Below are 21,562 nucleotides of genomic sequence, written 5' to 3'. Positions count from 1 at the left end.
TCACTAAACTTCCGCTACAGCAGCAACTAAAAATTAAAGCAGATGAAACTCCATACAAAATGACATCATTGAGAGCATAGCTCGTTGTATCCAGGATGAGACTGATAAAGAAATAAAGATTTGTCCTTTCATTGCTGTACAAGTGGATGACACATCAGACATCTCCAATAAGTGCCAACTCACTATCATAATCAGATACGTGAATGAAAAAGGCAGTGTGTGTGAACGTTTCCTCTGCTTTTTTGATGTCGGCTTAGAAAGAGACGCAAAAGCTGTAACATCAGTTGTCATGAGAGCCATCGGGAACTACAGTCCAACAAACAAATTGATTTGTCAGACTTATGACGGAGCTCATGTCTGCATGAGCGGACAGCACGGTGGCGTTCAGGTTTTAGTGAAAGCACACTGCCCCAATGCGCTATTCATCCACTGTTATGCTAAGGCACAAACAACATTCAAGCAGCCAAACTGTTTTTTGCCAATCTCGATGCCTTCCACAATTTTTTCTCACGTTCATGTAAGAGATCAGCACTACTGTCTGAAGTTGATCGAGCTGTGCGTGTACCAGGGGGTTCTGCTGTGAGGTGGAACTTTAAAAGCCGCGCAGTACAGGCCATCCATGAAGGACGCGGGTCGCTCTGTATCGCTTTTGACAGGATAATGACAGAGCAGGGATGGGACAAAGAGACCATTGCACAGAGTGCTTCCTTGAAGCAGAAACTTGAGGATTTTGACTGCATACATTAATAAGAAATGCTTAAATTAATAAGACGAGAGAGTTTCAGCTGGAGAGTGCGTGCGGACCTGTCGGTCAGATAACAGGCGTGTAAAAGTCCTGCATCTGTATGATACAAATGTGTGTAAAATGTTACCGGGCGCTGAAATCACTCATCTGGTTACGTTATTGACCACCCCCCCCCCCCCCTCCAAAAAAATTGGCTTCCCCTAAATTTTTCCCCATGCCACGCTACTGATCAGTGGGGAATGCAGCAGGGTTATATTTATAATAGAGATCACAATGAACAATGAAAGGGCGACAGTAACCGGAATCTCCGGATAATCGCTCTGGAGATGCCAGACGAGGCGGTGGAGCATGGAGTGACACATGGTCAGCTGGAGCAGTTGACAACAACAGGAGACTGAGGGGATGAACCAGCTTCCAGGTGAGCGAGGACACGGTGCAGCTGTTCGGCAAGTTGATTCACCTGAGTATTGATGGAGGCTTGAACATTTTCCTGACGGCCGGTCAGGTCCCTCACCCCCAGGTTGATGGCGCCCAGCTGCTCCCCATGTTGGTGTAGTCTTGTTCCTTGAGCTCCCAAAGCTATCTTCACTGTCTCTGAATCCGCTGGATCCATATTTTGGTCAGTTCGTACTGTTATGAACCGAGACACAGGACGCAGGACCCAAAAGCAGGACTCGAAGACAGTTGTCCAAAAATAGAATGTTCTTTGATAACAGAACTAAATCGTACTTTCAAAAAATAAAAAGCAGTTAAATAGCCAAAGCCAAGTTGTACAGCAACACAAAAACTCACTTGGCAAAAGGTCTAAATCTCAAGGTAGGTATCAGGAGTCAAAAAAGGCCCAGGTTCTCACAACATGAAACATAACGAACTGACAAAGGAACAAAGAAACACCAGGGCTATATATAGGTGAGGGGGATGGGCACAGGTGAAAACAATCAGGGCAGGGCCAAGCAGTCTCAAGGGCGGGAAACACACAAAGGCAGGAAATGTGGGATCTGGAATGAGAGGAAAGATTACTTTCAAAATAAAAACAGGAAGTGACAAGATCAAAACACAAAACTAGAGTAAAAACATAACTAAACCTAACATATCTGTTGAGTCACAACAATTTCCTCTCTCCTCCTCCTCAGCCAATGAGCTGACGGTGGGGAAGGTGTATGCAGCCCTGATGATCTTTGACTACTACAAGCAGAACCGAGCGCGGAGGCTGCGGCTGCAGCAGCAACAGGGCACTTCAGGCTCACAGGTACAACAAACACATGCCTACATACACACACACACACACACACACACACACACACACACACACACACACACACACACACACACACACACACACACACACACGCACTGAAGCAAACACATTGGAAGGACTGGTGCAAATATATATGCATGAGCCCTATATATATATATTCAGGTTGCACTGCTGGAGGAGCCTTGGACTTCAGTTTTTCATTGCCATATCTACACTGTAGCTGCTGTGCATATGGCAATAAAGCCTTGGATCTGGATATGATGCATTCACTGATACACACTCTGTATGCCTGCATGCATACACACACGCATGCCTGCATGCATACACACACATAAAGAATTAGCTTGAGGTGCATCTTTTTAGTGTGCTCTTTCAATTTAGTGGGAAGCATGACCTTATCTGTTTAAAGTCTAGTTGCCAGCATAGTGAAGCTGGAAATGTTGAGTACCCCAAAGTTTTATTATAGATGTATAGTACAGGTCCCCAGCACATAGAAACTCCCGCATGATAATCTACATGTGTTGGGCAATTTGCACGATCAGCATAAATTGCATTAATTAGCATTAATGGTATTACGGCCTATGTAAATAGAAACGGTTTGACCTTTTTGGAAACATTTTGAGTGGTTTTGGGAGTTATTGAAGATGCTGAATCAATTTCTGACAGGATCAAAAATTGTTGTTTTAACCAGAAAGTGGCCATATTTGTACTGATTTTGACTACCATGAGCAGTGTTGCGACCATTGGATATAGAGAGCAGAAGATGAAAAACATGATGATCTCTACTGTGGACAATTCCTTTTCAAATAAATAAGCAATCTGTCCAATCCAAATGATCCAGATGCCCCTCAAACTTCCCAAAATGTATACAAATCAGCCCACCGAGAGTACAAATATGGCCACTTTTTGGTTAAAACTGAAATGTTTTATCCTGAATGCTAATTCAATTTTGTTTTGCAAATTTTCCAACATATGTTTCTATTTGCTGGGGACCCGTACTTTACATTTTTATCATCAAACCTTGGGGTGCTCAACATTTCTGAGTTCACTATTGAACTCTATGAGCTCGCAACTAGACTAAACGCTCATCATTATTTTAAGAATAAAGCACTTTTGTAATTAATATTTAAAAAAATCTCAGCGATCTCCTTCAGTACACGAATGTCCCCCTAGGGGAACTATTACCCCATTTGAGAAACAAGGCATGCTTAGCAGCTACAGCCGAGGGTGATCCTGAATCAGCCGCTGTTCGCTGCTCATTTGCAAGTTGCACATCTACTCTACAGGTGCATGTCTGTTTGGGGACACACAGATACTCATGGATACACACAGATGAACCACATAAAAAGCATGACTGCAATAAATGAATATTTTGGCCCAAGTCCCCACGTGACACCCCTATGTTGGAGCTGGGTGCAACAATATTCTGCCTGCTGCCTCTGAATGTCTTCAGCATGTTGCCATACGTTTCTTCTCCACAGTGCAAGGTCGGGGCTCTGTTTAAGCCATTGCTGCCTCTGACTCACATGCAGGAGAAAGATCTGCCTATGATTCTAAACAGTGTGGAGCCTCCCAGCATGCTTCCGCCCAAATCCAAGACCCAGCTACACACCGGACCAAGCTCCAACTCCCTGAACAACGGAGGCACGCTGTAAGTTTCACGCTTCAGGAAATAAAGCTTTAGATCACACACAAGACTACATTCAGAGTAAGAGCCAAGAGTGACTTTACAACATCAACACTTTCGACACAAGGTAACACCAGGGTTAGGTGTACTGCCTTCAGGCTAAACAGCATGACCCTAAAAGTATAATACTGCCAGATTTTTTAAGAAAATGACATTGTGTAAATGTATGCTGAGGATGACCCTTTTGGTGGAGAACTTTTCATAGTGAAACTTTTTCCAGATAAAAGTGACCATCAACAATTGTGTGGCCTTAGTAAATTCATCAGAATACATAATCTGCATCTGTTAACATGTCTCCTACTTTCCCTACCTGCATGAGAGAGAGAAGGACACCCTGCAAACAGCTGACTAACTGTCTGCAGTAATACTAGGCATGACTCTAAGACTATGTCTGGGTTCACTACACCAAGACAACATGCTATAGTAAGACCAATCAGTAGTCTGGAATTTACCACCTCAGTACGGCAATTCTAAGTTGGATTTACAACTTCAAATTTAAAACCTACAGTAAGATCACATTGACCCCCTACAAGAATATTAACACTAGAACCGCCAGAGATTTGTTATACCTGAAACCGCCACCGGGGTCAAATTGACCCAGCATTAGAATGCCTTGATTTTCAAAGTAAAAGTATTGCTTTAAAAAGAAAAATGGTCCTGTGGTTTTGGTATTTTGACAAGCAATTTTGTTAAATTGTTTCGTTTATTAACGTTTGCTGCGGAGCGCAGCGCAAGCAGTCTCCCGTGAGCAGGAGTGCAGCGCAAGCAGTCTCCCGTGAGCGGGAGCGCGCTCCTTCACTACAGACTGTCGCTATCAATCTATCTCTCTCGCTCTCAATCTATCTCTCAATCTATAAGGAACTGCAGTAGGCAAAAGGCGTTGCTATAGCAACACGTCATGTTTGTTTACACACAAAATCAATAGCGCGAAAAGGGGTGCGGTCAATATGACCCGCTTGGCGGAAATAGGTATAAATGGCAATTCTTTTGCCGATTTCTTCAATCTGACTTCATATTGACAATTTTTAACAACATAGCGTGCTACATAACACACTTTCAGGAAAAGTCACGGACTGGGAGACTTTAATATGTTATTGAAAAAAAGTTACATACAATAAAAAACAGCTCTGAGTCAAATTGACCCCGTTGGCGGTTCTAGTGTTAATAAAGACAGGCTTCACTAAAGCCGCAATTACTATAACTAAGTATATCTGGAATATTTACAGTTTCAGCTGCGAGGTGAGGTGTGAAAAAAGATAGATAGATTAAAAATAATATATACATATGCTCAGTAAAAATAAAAGACCTATATTCAGAGGAGTATCTACAGTAAAATGTACAGAATAAATTAGAATAATCTCTATATTCCTATCTACTGAATGTATAGACATAGTGTGCTATAGGTACATACAAACATTGTGTACAGTGAGAGAGCAAACATTGATTAAAGAACAGGTTCATTTATACTCTGAGCTAGGAATCTGCAATAATCAAGCAAAGATCGGAGGCTTTTACAGTGTACTAGACCAGGGGTTCCCAAACTTTGCCATGCCAAGGACCCCCATATAGCATTATCCTCTGGCGGGGACCCGCCTGTTGTAAAAAAAAATGTAAATGATGAGTACATTATGATGGAAAATATGACAAATTAATCATACAGCTTAATACATTTTCTTAATATATATTTGTACTAATAATTAACAATCAGTTATTCTTCAAAAAATGTTTTGTATTTATCTTTTGTTTGTCATTCATTACATTGATTGTGTCTTCTGTTATAAACATTCTTAACACATTATTAAACAGTAATATCAACAGTAAACATCTTTTTAAAGCATTTTTAAAGTAATTTCTGTCTTTATAATTATATAATTTTGAACAGTAATATGAACAATTAACATATATTTTTAGCATTTTTGAAAGCTATTTATAGATAATATTCAACAGCAATATTAACAATAAACATATTTATATTCATATATATAAACAACAATATTTGCTACATCCATGAGTATCATGCTCTCATCCAGCTGCAGAGCGAAATATTCACTAGCTCTCACTTGCTCCAAAAGCTCAGCAGATACTCAGTTTCACTCTCAGTAGCGGCAGCTCGATTCTGATTGGCTTGAAGGGCGTGTGATTTAAAAACAAAAAAATAAAATATTAATAAATAAAAAATATAAAAAGATTGGCATCAAAGGACATATAGATTGATAGATATGCAGTTATTAATAACATCAAAAACAAAAAAAGAAGTACACCACAACATTTGCTACGTTTTCCTTAAATGTAGCAAATGTTATCCGAACATGTAGCTGCACCGATCTAGAATCTGGGAGGAGAACTTGTCAAATCAGGTTTACATGAGGGCTGATTCCAAGTGTGTATGCTATACACTAATACGTTAGCATATTGTAACATGGTTATAGACTTTGATTTGCTTTAGATATTTTATTTTCAGGTATTTTATTACATCTCATACTGTAATTTGAGTTAGCTGTTTTTATTTTTATTTTGTTGTTCACTATGTACTTTTGCGGGATTTTTGTGGGGATTTGCAATACTATACATTTTTGGAAAGGAAATTGCGTAAGGAGTCAGAAAATTATTGTTTCCATTTGTCCAGGGTTGCGTTCCAATAGTCCATTTAGCTTAGGAACCTTCCTAACGGAGTGAAATGACCCGGAAGTACGTCAGTGGCAGCCATGTTAAGTGCCGTTCCAATTCTCCAAATGAAAGGAAAGGAGGTTTCAAACGTCCTTTATAACCTCCTTTAGCTTAGGAACCACTGGAATGGATCATTGATCCACCAGGGGGTGCAGTGGGGTTCGACACTGGAGCTCATGTGAAATAAAGTCAGATACAGTACGCTGGATGTACAGCGGAACTTTGTGAATATCCATATGTCACGGATATCATACTCTGTGCTAAATAAGAGACATGTAATCATTTACAAAACATCACCATGTTGTTATTTAACAAAATAATGTTTTTTAGTCGAAAAAAACGAACGGGAGGAAATGCAGCCCGGCTCTCGATTTTTAATCCTAAATTAATCATCATCTTCACCACGATCATTTATGTTTATATTCACCAAATTGACATGAAATTACTGACACATGTGAATAATACTGTATTCAACTTCATTAAAATGTTATTAACGTGCCTAAACTCAGTAATTCACAAACAATATTTATATTTTAATGGAGCCTCGTCATGAAGGGTGTTATTTTCCCCATAAGGAACAAGTCGCTGCACATTATCCCACTTATTACATGGCCACATTCTCAACAAAGTAATGGCATGACTCCCAATATTAATTGAAATGCTTTTATTGATTTAGAAAATGTTTTTATTGATTTAAAAAATGGTTGTATGTATTGATTTAAATTGACATGCATCCGCTAAGAAAAATAGTCCGTTGTTACCGTTTTTTAAACAGTCTGAATGAAACGGCAGCTCTCAGCTGTGTATTTACAAAGCTCTCTCCCCCCCTCCCCCCCTGATCTTTCTTCTCCAGCAGCTAAATAAACTGTAGGTTACTCTGAGTGACAAGCTTACAGTTAGTGACGTAACAACACCATAAAAGCTGGTGGGTTGAAAGCAATACGGGAGGTAAAAATAACTAGATTAATTGTGATTTATTTATTGTGGCTTTTATGTTTTAGGTATAAAATGTTATATGATTCAGGCTTATAATTCACCCTTCTCTAAAAGCCTTCAACAATGACAATATTCATCGTAATTTCATAAATCCTTCCAACACACATTGTAAAAAATAGCCTACTGTAAGTTAAGAAATCATTCCAATATGTAGCCTACATCTTCTGATGTAACAACAATAACATTATAAATAGTAACATAGCTGAACATGGTATTGCACATTTAGCTTTGAGTGTTACTGACCTGAGATGTTCTTATTATATGAATTAAGGTGACTGAGGCTTTTTAACATAGACAGAGCACAACTGAAACATAACGTCTGAAACGAGGTCACAACATAATACACTTTTTGGGGATGCAGCTTGGGATGTGAGGAGTTACACGGCTTAGAACGGGCGTGTCGCCTACTGTCCTGCCAGTGTTGTCATGACAGGAGAGTGTGTGCACCAGTCTGCCTTGATCTATGAATTCATGTCCGTGACACTCACTGCTGCCCACAGCTGTTTTATAGAAGGAAAACCTCATTCACTTCATGAAAGTGTTTTAACCACAAACACCTCTACACACACACACAATTGACATGAAATCACTGACAAATATGAATATACTGTATTCAACTTCATTAAAACGTTATTAACGTGCCTAAACTCAGTAATTCACAAAAAATATTTATATTTTAATGGAGCCTCGACGGCAGATCAGGATCCCAAAGCGTGGCGGAGGGATCAAGATCAGCATGAAGGGTGTTATTTTCCCCATAAGGAACAAGTCGCTGCACATTATCCCGCGTATTACATGGCCACATTCTCAACAAAGTAACGACATGACTCCCAATATTAATTGAAATGCTTTTATGGATTTAGAAAATATTTTTATTGATTTAAAAAATAGTTGTATGTATTGATTTAAATTGACATGCATCCGCTAAGAAAAATAGTCCTTACCGTTTTTTAAACAGTCTGAATGAAACGGCAGCTCACAGCTGTGTATTTGCAAGTCTATGGTATTTACACAACTAATGGCCCATCAACCACAGCTCTCTCCCCCCCTCCCCCCCTGATCTTTCTTCTCCAGCAGCTAAATTAACTGTAGGTTACTCTGAGTGACAAGCTTACAGTAGACACAACACTGTCATTGCAAGTGACCGTCAGTTAGTTGACTTTTATGTTCAACTGCTAAATTTGTTACTGATAAAAAAGGGCTTCTACTGTACCTAATTACCTTAACACTAGAACCGCCAGAGGTTTTTGTATAGGCCTACCTAAAACCGTCAACTCCCGCTATTAGAATGCAATTTTTAACAACATAGGGTGCTACATAACACACTTTCAGGAAAAGTCACGGACTGGGAGACTTTAATATTTTGTTGAAAAAAACTTACATTGCACAAACACAACACACAAACATGTACCCGATTGGCGGTTCTAGTGTTAAATAAACTCACTAATTAATTAAACCAGTTCAATATGCATTATTCTTATTCTTATCATTCTTTATGAGCGCAGAAATAGTCTTAAAATTAGACCTGTTTTTTAAATGAAATCTGACGGTAGGCAGTTAGCTCTGATCACCTATGATAAATGCGCCACACCTAATCGCTGGCCATTCAGCCACAGAGCTCCCTCTATGCAAATCAAACTGTAGACGGTGGGAAAGCACCTACAGTATTGTTTTAAATAATGGTCGGAATGTGACCTGTGAGCATTCTGAATTACCGTGGGAAAGACAGCACATATTAAACTAAAATATTCAATCAATAAAGTAACATCTTATCTTATCTTAATAATATCTTCATATTAATAATAATAATAATAAATCATACAGTATGTGTCCGAAAGGGAGCAGGAGGAAGCAAACACAAAAATATACAAAGAATATACTGCATATTAAAGCAAACGATTGTAAAGGTAAAAGTATGAGCATAACAAATAAAGAAGTATAATGTAAACATTTACATTATTATTATGATTATTTAATATATAAAGACTATATATTATTGAATTACAAAATTAGATATACTTTAGTTGATTTAAAATATTGATGTGTTCAAATGCTCTTCAAAACACAACTGAAAGTCCATGAAACTTGTCTTTCTGTATTTGTGAATGAAGCGCCATCTCCTGGTTAAAACCTGAAATTGAAAATCTGGCAACGCCCTATTGGAAAATAGTGGGAGGGCTTAACATTCCTCAATAGTGGTCTTAGGCAGGTCGTAGGCAGGAAGCTGTAAGCTGGAGTCTGAAATTAGGAGCTACATCTGTAGAGGAAAGCTCTTCTTCGGGAACATCCTCTCCCCTACTTTGTAACATCCAGTCATTAAGCCCATATCCGTTATCCTGGTGATAATAAGGGTAGGTTACATCAGACTTGGTTTTTCTCAGATCCATGGCTAGTTTTCAACGGTTGTCTTAGTGGGGTCCTTCGTTTTAGATGATTTGCTGAGTGGGGTGGGACTTATTGCGTTGAGTGGGGGGAGTCATCTGTAGAATTGAGAGTTTTTTTCACCAGTATAATGTCCCTCTCTGTTTGACTCTTTTTAAAAAGTTCTTTTTCATCTATCATTTTCAACCAAGCAGCAAGAGGTCAAATTTAAGAATAAGTAATAGTTTGTCACGATTTGACGGGAAAAAGTCAGAGCGCGATGTCACATCTTAAAGACAGCTTGAACTGGATTAATGGTTAGTCTTTTTCAGACATACCATACGTTCTGCATGTTAGTATATTTGGCCAATCGGTTTAGACCCTACTGCCCTAGAGGCATGCCCTCAATAGGGAAGTCACACTTTGGGAAGAGGTGTTTAATTTCACAGATCCACCTTGATTGTTGTTGTGATGGCTGAAGGAAGAGGGACGGGGGAGGAAAATTCAGAGGATGAAGAAGCAGAAAAATAACTTGTTTGTAAAATGGACAGCACATCAGTTTCTAGAAAGATGACACCGTTTTTATGCATGACATGCAAAATATATTGAAGCCCTACAACAACAAAAAAAGGTACAAGTATATTGTGTTGAAAATATCGCAAAAGGTCGTAATATTGTAATAATGTATTAGTTGCATGTTGTATTTTGCTAAAAATCACTGTGTAGTTTTTCAAAAATATAATGGAAAAAGGAGAGAAAAACAAAAACAAATATCACAGTATGTACACAAATATGAAATAGTAATGTTGTGTTAAAATAACATGAAATATATCAAAGTAAAGCATCTAAAAAACATATAGTATTTAAAAAAGTAATGTTAGTCAAGTCAAGTTATCAAAACTGAATTGTTTCATCGAAACAGTGTTAAAATCACAAACTTTCCATTTAGAGTTTGATTCTTTAAGAAACTCAATTCATTACAAATTAATGAATATTTCACCAAGTTATAACGTTTTGCATCCATTAAAGTGTAACTATAAGTATCTTTGTAGGAGAAAAAACAAAAATCATTTAAGTTATTTCCAGAAAACTGGATTGTCTTACTAAAATCCCAAAGTGCCAAAGTCCCAAAGAAAATCTGTTCAGAAAAAGTACTTAACTTTCTACCAGTTGTAAAGTTGTCATACATAAAACTGTATCGAAAAAGTAAGAGAAAGACAATGAGAGAGAAAAGCTAAATCTGCACTGTAAAATATTACCATGATTTCACAATATTTAGCTGTAATAAATTACAATAAATTGCTGTTTTAACACTTTACATTCTTTACCTGTAATGTTCACAATATAATACTGTAATTTTGAATTTCACAGTGAAATCAATACAGGCACAGTTAATTACTGTGAATGTGCAAGCTAAATGATTACCAGGATTTCACAAAATGTTACTGTATTATTTCACAGTAAAATACTGTATTCAGACCATCCTCTGTGATAACACAACGAATTAAGGGATTTTCTTGCTTTTATCGCTCTTGCTGGCTTTAAATACTAATTTCTTTCTTTGGTGCAGGTTTTACTTAAATTGAAAGGGGCACCGCTGCATGTGCCTTAAAAATAAACGATGCAACATATAAATCTATGTAAAATTGAAATTGTTGTCTTGGCTCAGTGTTTTCAGGTGCTTCCTGGGCATTAATCCTGAGACGGGCTCAAAAGCCAAAAAGAGGCATGGCAATTTAAACCCCCATGTCAGCACATTCTTCAGAAAAATTGTCGAGTGGATGTCTGTGTATGTGTTAAGTGCTCCCCTCCTTGTTTTCTGCACCTGGTCTGCCCCTGGCTCCGCCTCTGCCCAGGTGTTCCAAATTACACTCAGCCGTGTATATATAAAGAGAAGCTGGAGGGGAAGGATGTCTCGCCTATCCTAATGCCGGGAGACACTCTCCTTAGAATACCTCTTACCTCTGGCCATATTTTTGCAGATGTGTTTATGTTTAGCCTGAAGGACCTGGTAGTCAAGTTTTCACGGCTTTATTTTGTTTCCCACAGGGTTTATATTTGATTTCTGGTTGGGGGGGGCTCTGGGTCCTACGGTCTGTGGTGTGGCTGGCTCGGGTTCCATTACTTCTACAGTAATAGTGTGAAAATACAGGTAATTACTGTAATCTATGTACAGCAAGGTACCATAATACCACAGCTCTGTATTGCTATATCACAGTAATTCCATGGGCATGGCAACTGTAAAGTCACAGTATTTAGTTGTACTTTTATTCTAATTTACTGTACAATATCTACAGTAAATTACTGTGAAATATTTACAGTAAATTACTGTGAAATCCATGCAACTAGTAGCCAGTAATTTACTGTAATTTTACAGCCAAACATTTTACAGTGTGCCTAGTGTCAGTAAAAAAAAAAGTGTTAAAAGAGTCAGTCTTTAAGAAAATACATTTTGTTACAAAGTAATTGACATTCTACCAGTTGTAAAATGTTCCTACATAAAATTGTATCAAAAAAAAGTATCTTAGTAGCTGAAAATAACTAAAATATAAGAAAAAAAACCTACATTGTTTAACTGAAAAAGTGTTTAAAAAACGGCCATTAAAAGAAAACAAATTCCTTACAAAGTACTTCATATTCTACCAGTTGTTAAGTGTTGCATACATCAAAGTCTATCTAAAAGTATCTTAGTAACACAAGAAAAGAGAAATGTTAACAAAACTGGATTGTTCCACTGAAATAGCGTTAAAATCAAAAGTGCCTTTAAAGAAAATGTATTCAGGCAAAGTATTTTATTTTCTAATTTTTAAGGTTTTGCATACATAAAAGTGTATCTCACAGTTCCTTTGTGAGAGAATTACACACAAATCTGCCGAGTGTCAGTAAAAAGTGTTAAAATCACAAACTTGCCTTTTAGAGAAACAGTCTTTAAGAAAAATCTAATCAGACAATGTACTTATTTTTCTAGTTTTAAGGTTTTTGCATACCTCAAAGTGTATCTAAAAGTATCTTGGCAAGAGAAAAAAAGCCAAAATCTGCCTAGTGTCAGTAAAAAAAAAAGTGTTAAAATCACAAACTTGCCTTTTACACTTTGTATCTTTAAGAAAATACATTTGTAACAAAGTCATTGACATTATACCAGTTGTAAAATGTTCCTACATAAAAGTGTATCAAAAAAGGATCCTGGTAGCTGAAAATAACTAAAATATCAGAAAAAACCTACATTGTTTAACTGAACAAGTGTTAAAATAAAAATGGGTATTAAATAGACCCCATTCCTTACAAAGTACTTCATATTATACCCTTTTTTTAAGTGTTGCATGAAACAAAGTGTATCTAAAAGTATCTTGGTAGCAGAAAATAACAAAAATATGTGAGGTTATCAGACAAGAAAAACCTACATTGTTTAATTGAACAAATGTTTTAAAAATACGGCCATTAAAAGAAAACAAATTCCTTACAAAGTACTTCATATTCTACCAGTTGTTAAGTGTTGCATACATCAAAGTATATCTAAAAGTATCTTAGTAACACAAGAAAAGAGAAAAAAGCATTGAAGTTAACACAACTGGATTGTTCCACTGAAATAGCGTTCAAATCAAAAGTGCCTTTAAAGAAAATGTATTCAGGCAAAGTCTTTTATTTTCAAATTTTTAAGGTCTCACACAGTCTCCCACAACTTTACCGACACGGTGTTTTAGAGTGGACAATACAAGTGTAAGGTGACTGTTTTTAAACTCCATCTCCCCTCTGTCTACTTACAAGATGGCATGAATGGGGCAGGAGGGGGTAAGGACAGGCTCACACAGTCACACACACACACACACACACACACACACACACACACACACACACACACACACACACACACACACACACACACACACACACCTTCACAGACACTGCATGAGACTCCAGCCCTTTATAAACTAAAATAATTCAACATTAGTTAACAGTCTCCCAAAACTTAAAAAGAACATCCTTAGTTAACACCAATCATTCAAAAAAAACGAAATCTATTTTAGAGAGGACAATACAAGTTTTAGGTGCCTTTTTTTCAAACTAACTCCAACCCCTCTATCTTCTGACATCACAGCTAAAACAGAGAGATGGCAGGAAGAGGGGAGGTATCACAGCTCCAACAGAGAGATGGCAGGAAGGGGGAGACAGGCTCACGCAGTCTCACACACACACACACATTCACAGACACTATGTTTTAGAGAGGACAATACAAGTGTAAGGTGACTGTTTTTAAATTCCATCTCCCCTCTGTCTACTGACAAGATGGCAGGAATGGGGGGAGGAGGGGTAGGGACAGGCTCACAGTCACACACACACACACACACACACACACACACACACACACACACACACACACACACACACACACACACACACACACACACACACACACACACACACACACACACACACACACACACACACACACACACACACACACCTTCACAGACACTGTGTGTGAGACTCCAGCCCCTTTATAAACTAAAGTAATAAAACATTAGTTAACAGTCTCACAGAACTTAAAAAGTAATGTTAGTCAAGTCAAGTTATCAAAACATTAGGGCTGTCAGTCGATTAAAATCTTTAATCGCGATTAATCGCAAATTAATCGCACATTTTTTATCTGTTCTAAATGTTTGATAGAGGAAAAGTTTTTAATTCTCAAGTGGACAAATGTGCTTTATGCAAATGTTTATTATCATTTGAACAATGACAAATATTCTCATGAATATTAAACACAACAACCTCTGAATTACAAATATTCGCCTCAATTCAACCTGGAACCTCTCTCATACAATAATACAATACAAAGTGTGTGTGTGTGTGTGTGTGTGTGTGTGTGTGTGTGTGTGTGTGTGTGTGTGTGTGTGTGTGTGTGTGTGTGTGTGTGTGTGTGTGTGTGTGTGTGTGTGTGTGTGTGTGTGTGTGTGTGTGTGTGTGTGTGTGTGTGTGTGTGTGTGTGTGTGTGTGATCCTGTCCTCCTCCCCCCTTTCTGTCAGCTTATCAGTAGACAGAGGGGGATGGAATTTAAAAACAGTTACCTTACACTTGTATTGTTCTCTCTAAAACACAGTGAGACTGTCTCCCCCCTTCCTGCCATCTCTCTCTGTTTTTGTTGTTGTTGTAATGCCAGTAGATAGAGTGGTGGAATTAGTTTAAAACAGTCACCTTACACTTTAGTTGTCCTCTCTAAATTAGATTTAAGGTTTTTAAAATGATTAGTGTTAATTCAGGGCTATTGTTATTTTGGTTTATAAGGGGATAGGAGTTCAACTGTAAAAATGCACAGGATCAGAAGTGTGAGAGGGCTAATGAGCCAGCACCATACTTCCTCTCTGCATTTTATTGACCTGGATCTGATCTTGAAAAACTCTGGTAAGTACTTTTTATTTTTATTTTATAATATCATGTAATTATTTAATTTTGCTTGGTGTGTGTTAAACAACCTCTGTGCATCTGTTGTATTTATTTTTGTAACAGCACTATGGCTCGTAATGGTTTAGAAGCTTTGGGAAAGTACCCCTCTATGTACAAATAATGTGGTGTAGATTTTTTGTCAAATCTTTTTTGTGTGTGTCTCAGTTCAGGAAAGTCTGAACCAAATACGAATTGGAATATTAGAGAGGATTAACTCTTTTGGTGGAACCCCATATGATTAATTCCCTTTGGAAAGTGAGTATATATGTATTTAAAACTGTATGTGTTTGTATCTAGCTTATTTTTCAAATCAAATGTTTTTTTTTTGCTGATGTGTAAAATATCCAAAATAACGTTTTATATACTTACTCTCTTGTTAAAAGGTGATGAAGTGTGCAGCGTAAGCCAGCCATCAGTGTACCAAAACCTTCCCTCTCTCGAGTTTACACTCAGCCTACCTTCTGCGACAAGTGCTGATCTAAGTTTGATCTTCAGTGATCCTCTCACACACCATCCCTCAGAGAGCCAGACAGACTCGTCCCCCTGTAACGCCCCCCTTCAACAGGTCTGATGCTAACCCCCCAACACAACTAAGGAACTCGTTTTATTGCAATGGCCTAGGCAGATTTAGGCTTTTTTCTCTTGCTAAGATACTTTTAGACACACTTTGAGGTATGCAAAACCTTAAAACTAGAAAATGAAGTACATTGTCTGATTAGATTTTTTCTTAAAGACTGTTTATTGTAAAATGTTTATTTATATAGCACCTTTCAACGCGAGGCAATTCAAAGTGCTTTACAAACATGAAAGACATTAAGAAAATGGCATTTAAAAACAGTCATTAAAAAGCAAAGATAATAAAATAAGCATTAAAAGACACAATACATGAATAAAAGTTACAGTGCAGTGTAAGATATAAATAGTTCAATTAATAGCAGCGGCAAAAAGAAAAGTCTTCAGCCTGGATTTAAAAGTAGTAAGAGTTGCAGCGAACCTGCAGGTTTCCAGATATTTGTAGCATAATAACCAGTGGTGGGCCGTCAGGGCCAGCAAGGCCTTCTCTGCTGGCCTAAACATCATCAGAATATAAATTAAATTTTGATATATTTTTTCCACAAATATGTATTAAATTATTCCCTGTAGTCTATTCTCTTCATTTCATAGCTTTCCTCTTGGTTGCGCTGCTTCCAGCCTCAGAAGATTTGGAGGGTTGGCCTTTATGTTAGAGCTTTTATCCAATCATATTTCAGCCATAATGTGTTGCCAGGGTCCAAGAAATCTGCCCTTAGGCCTTCAGAATCAACAGTGCGGGCGCCTGTAGATTAAAGTGAACGGAAACAAAACTGTGGCGTTAACCAATCAGATTTTGAGTTGGCGACAACGGGCCAGCTAGCAGGCGTACGATGACGTTAGCACGTGCACGTCTTTTGATTGGATACGCACTATTGAGAGGCAGAGCTATGTAGAGCTAGCAAACTGAACTTGAATTTGAACGAGCTAATTTGTGTAGATTTCTACAAGCTGTTTTTTTTCAACCCACAATGGCTGAAGGAGGAGAAGAGATCGATTTGGTCGCAGATATAATTACAACGCCATTTTCAAGACGAACTTTTCAAGAAAAGCTAGACATCGTGAGAAGAGAACGGCCAACCCCGACGCTAGCGAGCCTATCACAGCGGGGGAAAGGGTTTGTCCGCCACTTTCAAATCACTAACTACGAGCGGTACCCCTGGCTCACAGCCTCCGAGAGGCACTGCAAATTGTACTGCTGGGAATGCCTGCTATTTGCAACTGATCGATTTGGTGTTTGGAGCCACACTGGATTTGCAAACTTGAGTTGTCTAACCAAGGCAGCAACGAGACACCAAAGCACGGCTGGGCACTTACAAGCAATGGTGCTTTTGAAAACCTTTGGGGACACCCGAGTGGATCTACAGCTCAACGAACAAGTGCGCCGGGAAACGGAGCTCCACAACGAAAGGGTGAACAAAAATAGGGAAATATTAAAAAGACTGATTGATTGTGTCCTGTTTTTGGGTAAACAGGAACTTTCATTTAGGGGACACGATGAAAGCGCAGAGTCCAGAAACAGAGGAAACTACGTGGAGCTTCTTTCTTTGCTTGCTGAGAACAACACAGACTTGCATTACCACCTGTCCACAAACAAAGTGTTTACTGGGACGTCAGGCAAAATACAAAACGACCTGATTTATGCTATTGCTGAAGTGATGGGAGAAGAGATCAAAATGGAGATTAAAAAAGCACCCTTTGTCGCTGTTATGGTGGACGAAACGACAGACGTGGGTAATGTAGCACAACTGGCACTTGTCCTGCGTTATGTGACGGACACAGGTGTCAAGGAGCGGTTTGTCAGATTTGAAGATGTTACAAGCGGCAAGCGAGCTGATGACATTGCCGCTCTTATTTTCCGTTTCATGGAGGAATATGAATGTAGTCTGGATAAAGTTGTGGCACAGTGTTATGATGGCGCAGCGGTCATGGTATCTGGACTAAACGGGGTGCAGGCTAAAGTTAAGGAGAGGGCACCTATGGCCTTATTCATTCACTGCTATGCACATCGACTAAATTTAGTACTGACTCAAGGGGCCTCAAAGCTTAAAGAATGCAAGGTCTTTTTTGCCAGCCTCAATGGCCTTGCAGCATTTTTCTCCAGATCCCCTAAGCGCACGCAACTGCTGGATGACATTTGCAAGCGTCGTCTTCCTAATGTTGCACCAACGCGGTGGCAATATACATCGAGATTGGTCAATGCAGTCTTTGAGAAGAGAGTTTCCCTAAAGGAGGTGTTTGACCACATACTGGAATATCATGAGGAGTATGATGGGGATACTATGCTTAGCGCTGATGGATTTAATGCACGTCTGGATGATTTTGAGTTTTGTTTTTTGCTTGAAACATTCAATGGGATTTTTAAGCATTCAGATGTGCTCTTTGGAATACTACAGAAACAAACATTGGATGTACAATTCTGTCTGACAAGGGTGAACGAGTTTTGTGACACAATTGAGCGAGAGAGGTGCCAGTTTCGTCAGATCTACGAGGACACAGCGCGCATCTCAAGTGGTCCGAGCGCACGCAGAGGCCCACGTACAGCACAAGGAGACCTTCGCGCATACTACCAACAACTCCACAGCAATATTCTGGACAACATTCTTTGCCAGATACGGAGTAGGTTTCAAGACCACGAAAAATTAATGTTTCTCTCCCTCCTGGACCCCCAGCACTTTCAGACCTACCGGAAAAAATTCCAGCATACAGCCTTAGCCAAATTAACACAGAGTCACGGACGCTGTTCGATCTGTCCCGGCTAAAAACAGAACTGACTGTAATGTATGCCATGACTGATTTTGAAGGGAAAAGTCCCATTGATCTCCTTGATTTCCTTAAGCAGAAAAATCTGAGTGAGAGCATGGGGCAGCTTTACACATTGGCATGTGTGGCAGTGACTATCCCTGTGTCCACTGCTTCTGTCGAGCGGTCATTCTCGGCCTTAAAGCGAATTAAAACTTATGCCAGAAATTCTACTGGACAGACTAGGCTTTCATCATTAGCCTTCATGTCTATAGAAAATGACTTATTGGTGGAACTGAAACGCACAGATAAACTGTACAACAGAGTCATTGAAGTCTTCTTGAGGAAAGAAAGGAGGATGGATTTTGTATTCAAATAATCAGTTGTTTTGGTGAGTACAAAGCATTTTATTTTTTATTTTATTTTAATATATTTTTGTCATTTTATGTCGTTAATATTAAATCAATATTAACGAATTAATATATATGTAATTAAAATGACAAATATATAAAAAATAAATGTTTGATGCTTCTGCAAGAGATATAGAGATGTGTGTGGCGCACTGGCTCAGCTGTGCAGTAAAAGTACTCAAGGAGACTTGTTGAATTGTTTTGGTTTAACCTTTATCAAAGTGGACATTCAGTGCTAGGAATACACTTTCACCACTGTCGCAAATATATCCTCATGAACAAATGCAAATTATTTGTTTGTTTTCTTTTATTTTCAGTGAATAGTTTGTGTCTTTATCGTCACGTTTCTTAAATGAAACTGCTTTGGGTGCGACAATGCGCTGTTTAGTGAACAAACTTGCTTTGGTGGACTTAATAAAACTTTGTAGACTAATGCCTTAAAAGCCCCTTTTTATTTTTAAGTTTTGACCGTATCCAAGCGATCTTAAAGCTGGTAGTTTAACACTCTTAATTGTAAATGCGGATATATTGATTATAAATGCTTCGGAAATATTAATATAACTCTGTTGTACTTGACTATGTTAAGGTGATGCAACGCCCGGTTATACTGCGTTTCTGTCTAAATGTATAGTTTCTAGAGCCATGGCGTCATAATGATGGTATTAAGAGGTGGAATAATTCAGGTAGGACTGTGTAGGACATCACTGAAGGCCTAGGTGTGAAATGCACGGCCCGCCACTGATAATAACTGAACGCTGCTTTTCCATGTTTAGTTCTGACTGGGGACAGAAAGCAGACCAGTCCCTGAAGACCTGAGAGCATGGGCGAAGTTTGAACTTTAAGGTTGGGGGTGCCAAAAAATAACTACAAATGTAATGTATAGCTATAGGCTGCAACACAATGATTCATACATGAAAATTGATCAGGATAGCCTACAGGCTACTGCAGGTGTGTTTTCATAACTAATATGCCCAATAGATGAAATTACTATGGCAGCGGAACTCGCCGCAAAATAAAACGGCTGCTGCGGCACATACTGCTGCTATAATTAGGCTATAACACAGAGGTCTGTAGGATCAATGTTCCCCAATGCTCACACACTTTTTAATGAACTGTATAGGCATACTAACTAATAACTGTAGGATATAAGCACAACAGTTTTATCACATTTTGACCTAATTTCAGCGATGAAAACAAAGCCAACCAACAAAGTAATGACTTTTGTTCACCGTCATCTAGTGATTATGATCTCCATGCATTCAGCGTCTCTGCCCCAAAACTGTCAGCAGCGGCCGCTAGCAGGACCGAAGCATGTGAGCACAACGCAAACGGGAGGATTTGGAGGATTTTGGTTTGAGCGTGGAGCGGTGTCTGCTGCTTACTGCAGTTGGCTATCCCCGGATGCAGATGCTGCGCAATTACGCATTTAAGCTCAACAAAACGAAATAATTTGAATGAATGGCTTACCTAGTGCAGCATCAGGCGCCTCTTTTTCCGGCTGGCATAGATGTCCACTATCTTCTCAACTGACAGTTTTGCAGTCAAATCTCCCTCAATGTGCAGCAGGGCCAGATCAGAAAATCTCTCCTGGATCATTGTAGTTCTCAGCCAGTTTCTGATCCTCCTCATTGCTGAGAAACTTCTCTCTGATGTCGCTGATCCAATGGGCAGTGTCAGTGCAAGCTGGAGTAATGGGAAGAAGTTTGGATAGCTCTCCTTGCTCACTTTGTTTTGCAGGTCCTTCAGGTTAATGGGAGATTGGACAGCACATTTTATCAGGTCCATTTCTGCTGTCACCAGCTGTGGATGGACGATCTTGAGGCTTGCATATTTTCTCAGAAGTGGTTCAATGCCTTTCTTCTCACACTTTATCACAGCATCACATGCCGCTGCAAGCTCCATGGCTTCACCTGAAAACCGTCTGTCCAACTCGGCCATCATATTGTCCAGCACAGGGAGATATAAATGACAGTAGATGGCGTGAGCCTCAAATTGTCCGTCTATTTCCTCATTCCTTTCATCTCGTTGGCGCTGCCCAAGTGTGGCCCCCACTACATACTGGTAAAGCGACAAAGGGGGTCTTGAACTTCTTTTTCGCTTTGCCATGGAGGGGGGGTCACTTTCTGCAGTGGCAACTGGCATGCCGACGTCCTCGCCAAACTGCTTGATCTGGCTCCATATGTCTTGCCAACCTTCCTCCTCTCCTCTGCGTTCCCTCAAGTGTGCTCTCAGACTGTTGATCGTGGAGGCAGCATCTGCAAGTGTTGTGGATTTGGACTGAAGTTTCTTGTGAACAACGTGCACAACCCGCAGTAGGTCCTCAAGGATAATGAGGCAGGCGATGAAGCCAGGTGTGGTCATGTGATTATACAACCCACTTGCTTCCACCAGAGGCGCGGGAAGGTATTTTGAGTGGGGGTGCTGAGGTGCTGGACTCCAGTGAACACTATTACGGGCACTATAGAGCACGCACAAAAAAACTCCCCACACGCAAACACACAGTAAACCCGCGACTGTTACAATGAAGGCTCGATAATCAGCTCACGGTATATAGGCAGGGGTAAAGTGCTATTTTTTACGAGTGGGGAGCGGACCTCACCTCCTCTAGGGGGGTCTGGGGGGATGCTCCCCCGGGAAGATTTTTTTTAAATATTGAAGTTAAAAGCATCAATCTGGTGCACTTTGAG

The 21,562-nt window shown here is 39.3% G+C and overlaps 1 protein-coding gene across 1 annotated transcript in view; it reads left to right on the top strand.

Moving 5' to 3' along the window:
- LOC307044614 (voltage-dependent N-type calcium channel subunit alpha-1B-like) overlaps window positions 1-21,562 on the top strand; it is a 576,385-nt gene that overhangs the window by 467,130 nt on the left and 87,693 nt on the right. The window contains exons 43-44 of the mRNA XM_079689925.1: window positions 1,879-1,994; window positions 3,485-3,654. Of these exons, the coding sequence (XP_079546051.1) occupies window positions 1,879-1,994; window positions 3,485-3,654 (286 nt within the window). The remainder of the gene's footprint in view (window positions 1-1,878; window positions 1,995-3,484; window positions 3,655-21,562) is intronic.

Source organism: Notothenia rossii, assembly GCF_949606895.1.
Source record: "Notothenia rossii genome assembly, chromosome: 6".
NCBI lineage: Eukaryota > Metazoa > Chordata > Actinopteri > Perciformes > Nototheniidae > Notothenia > Notothenia rossii.
The sequence above is the reverse complement of the archived record's forward strand: the minus strand, read 5'-3'. Positions and strand labels throughout refer to the sequence as shown.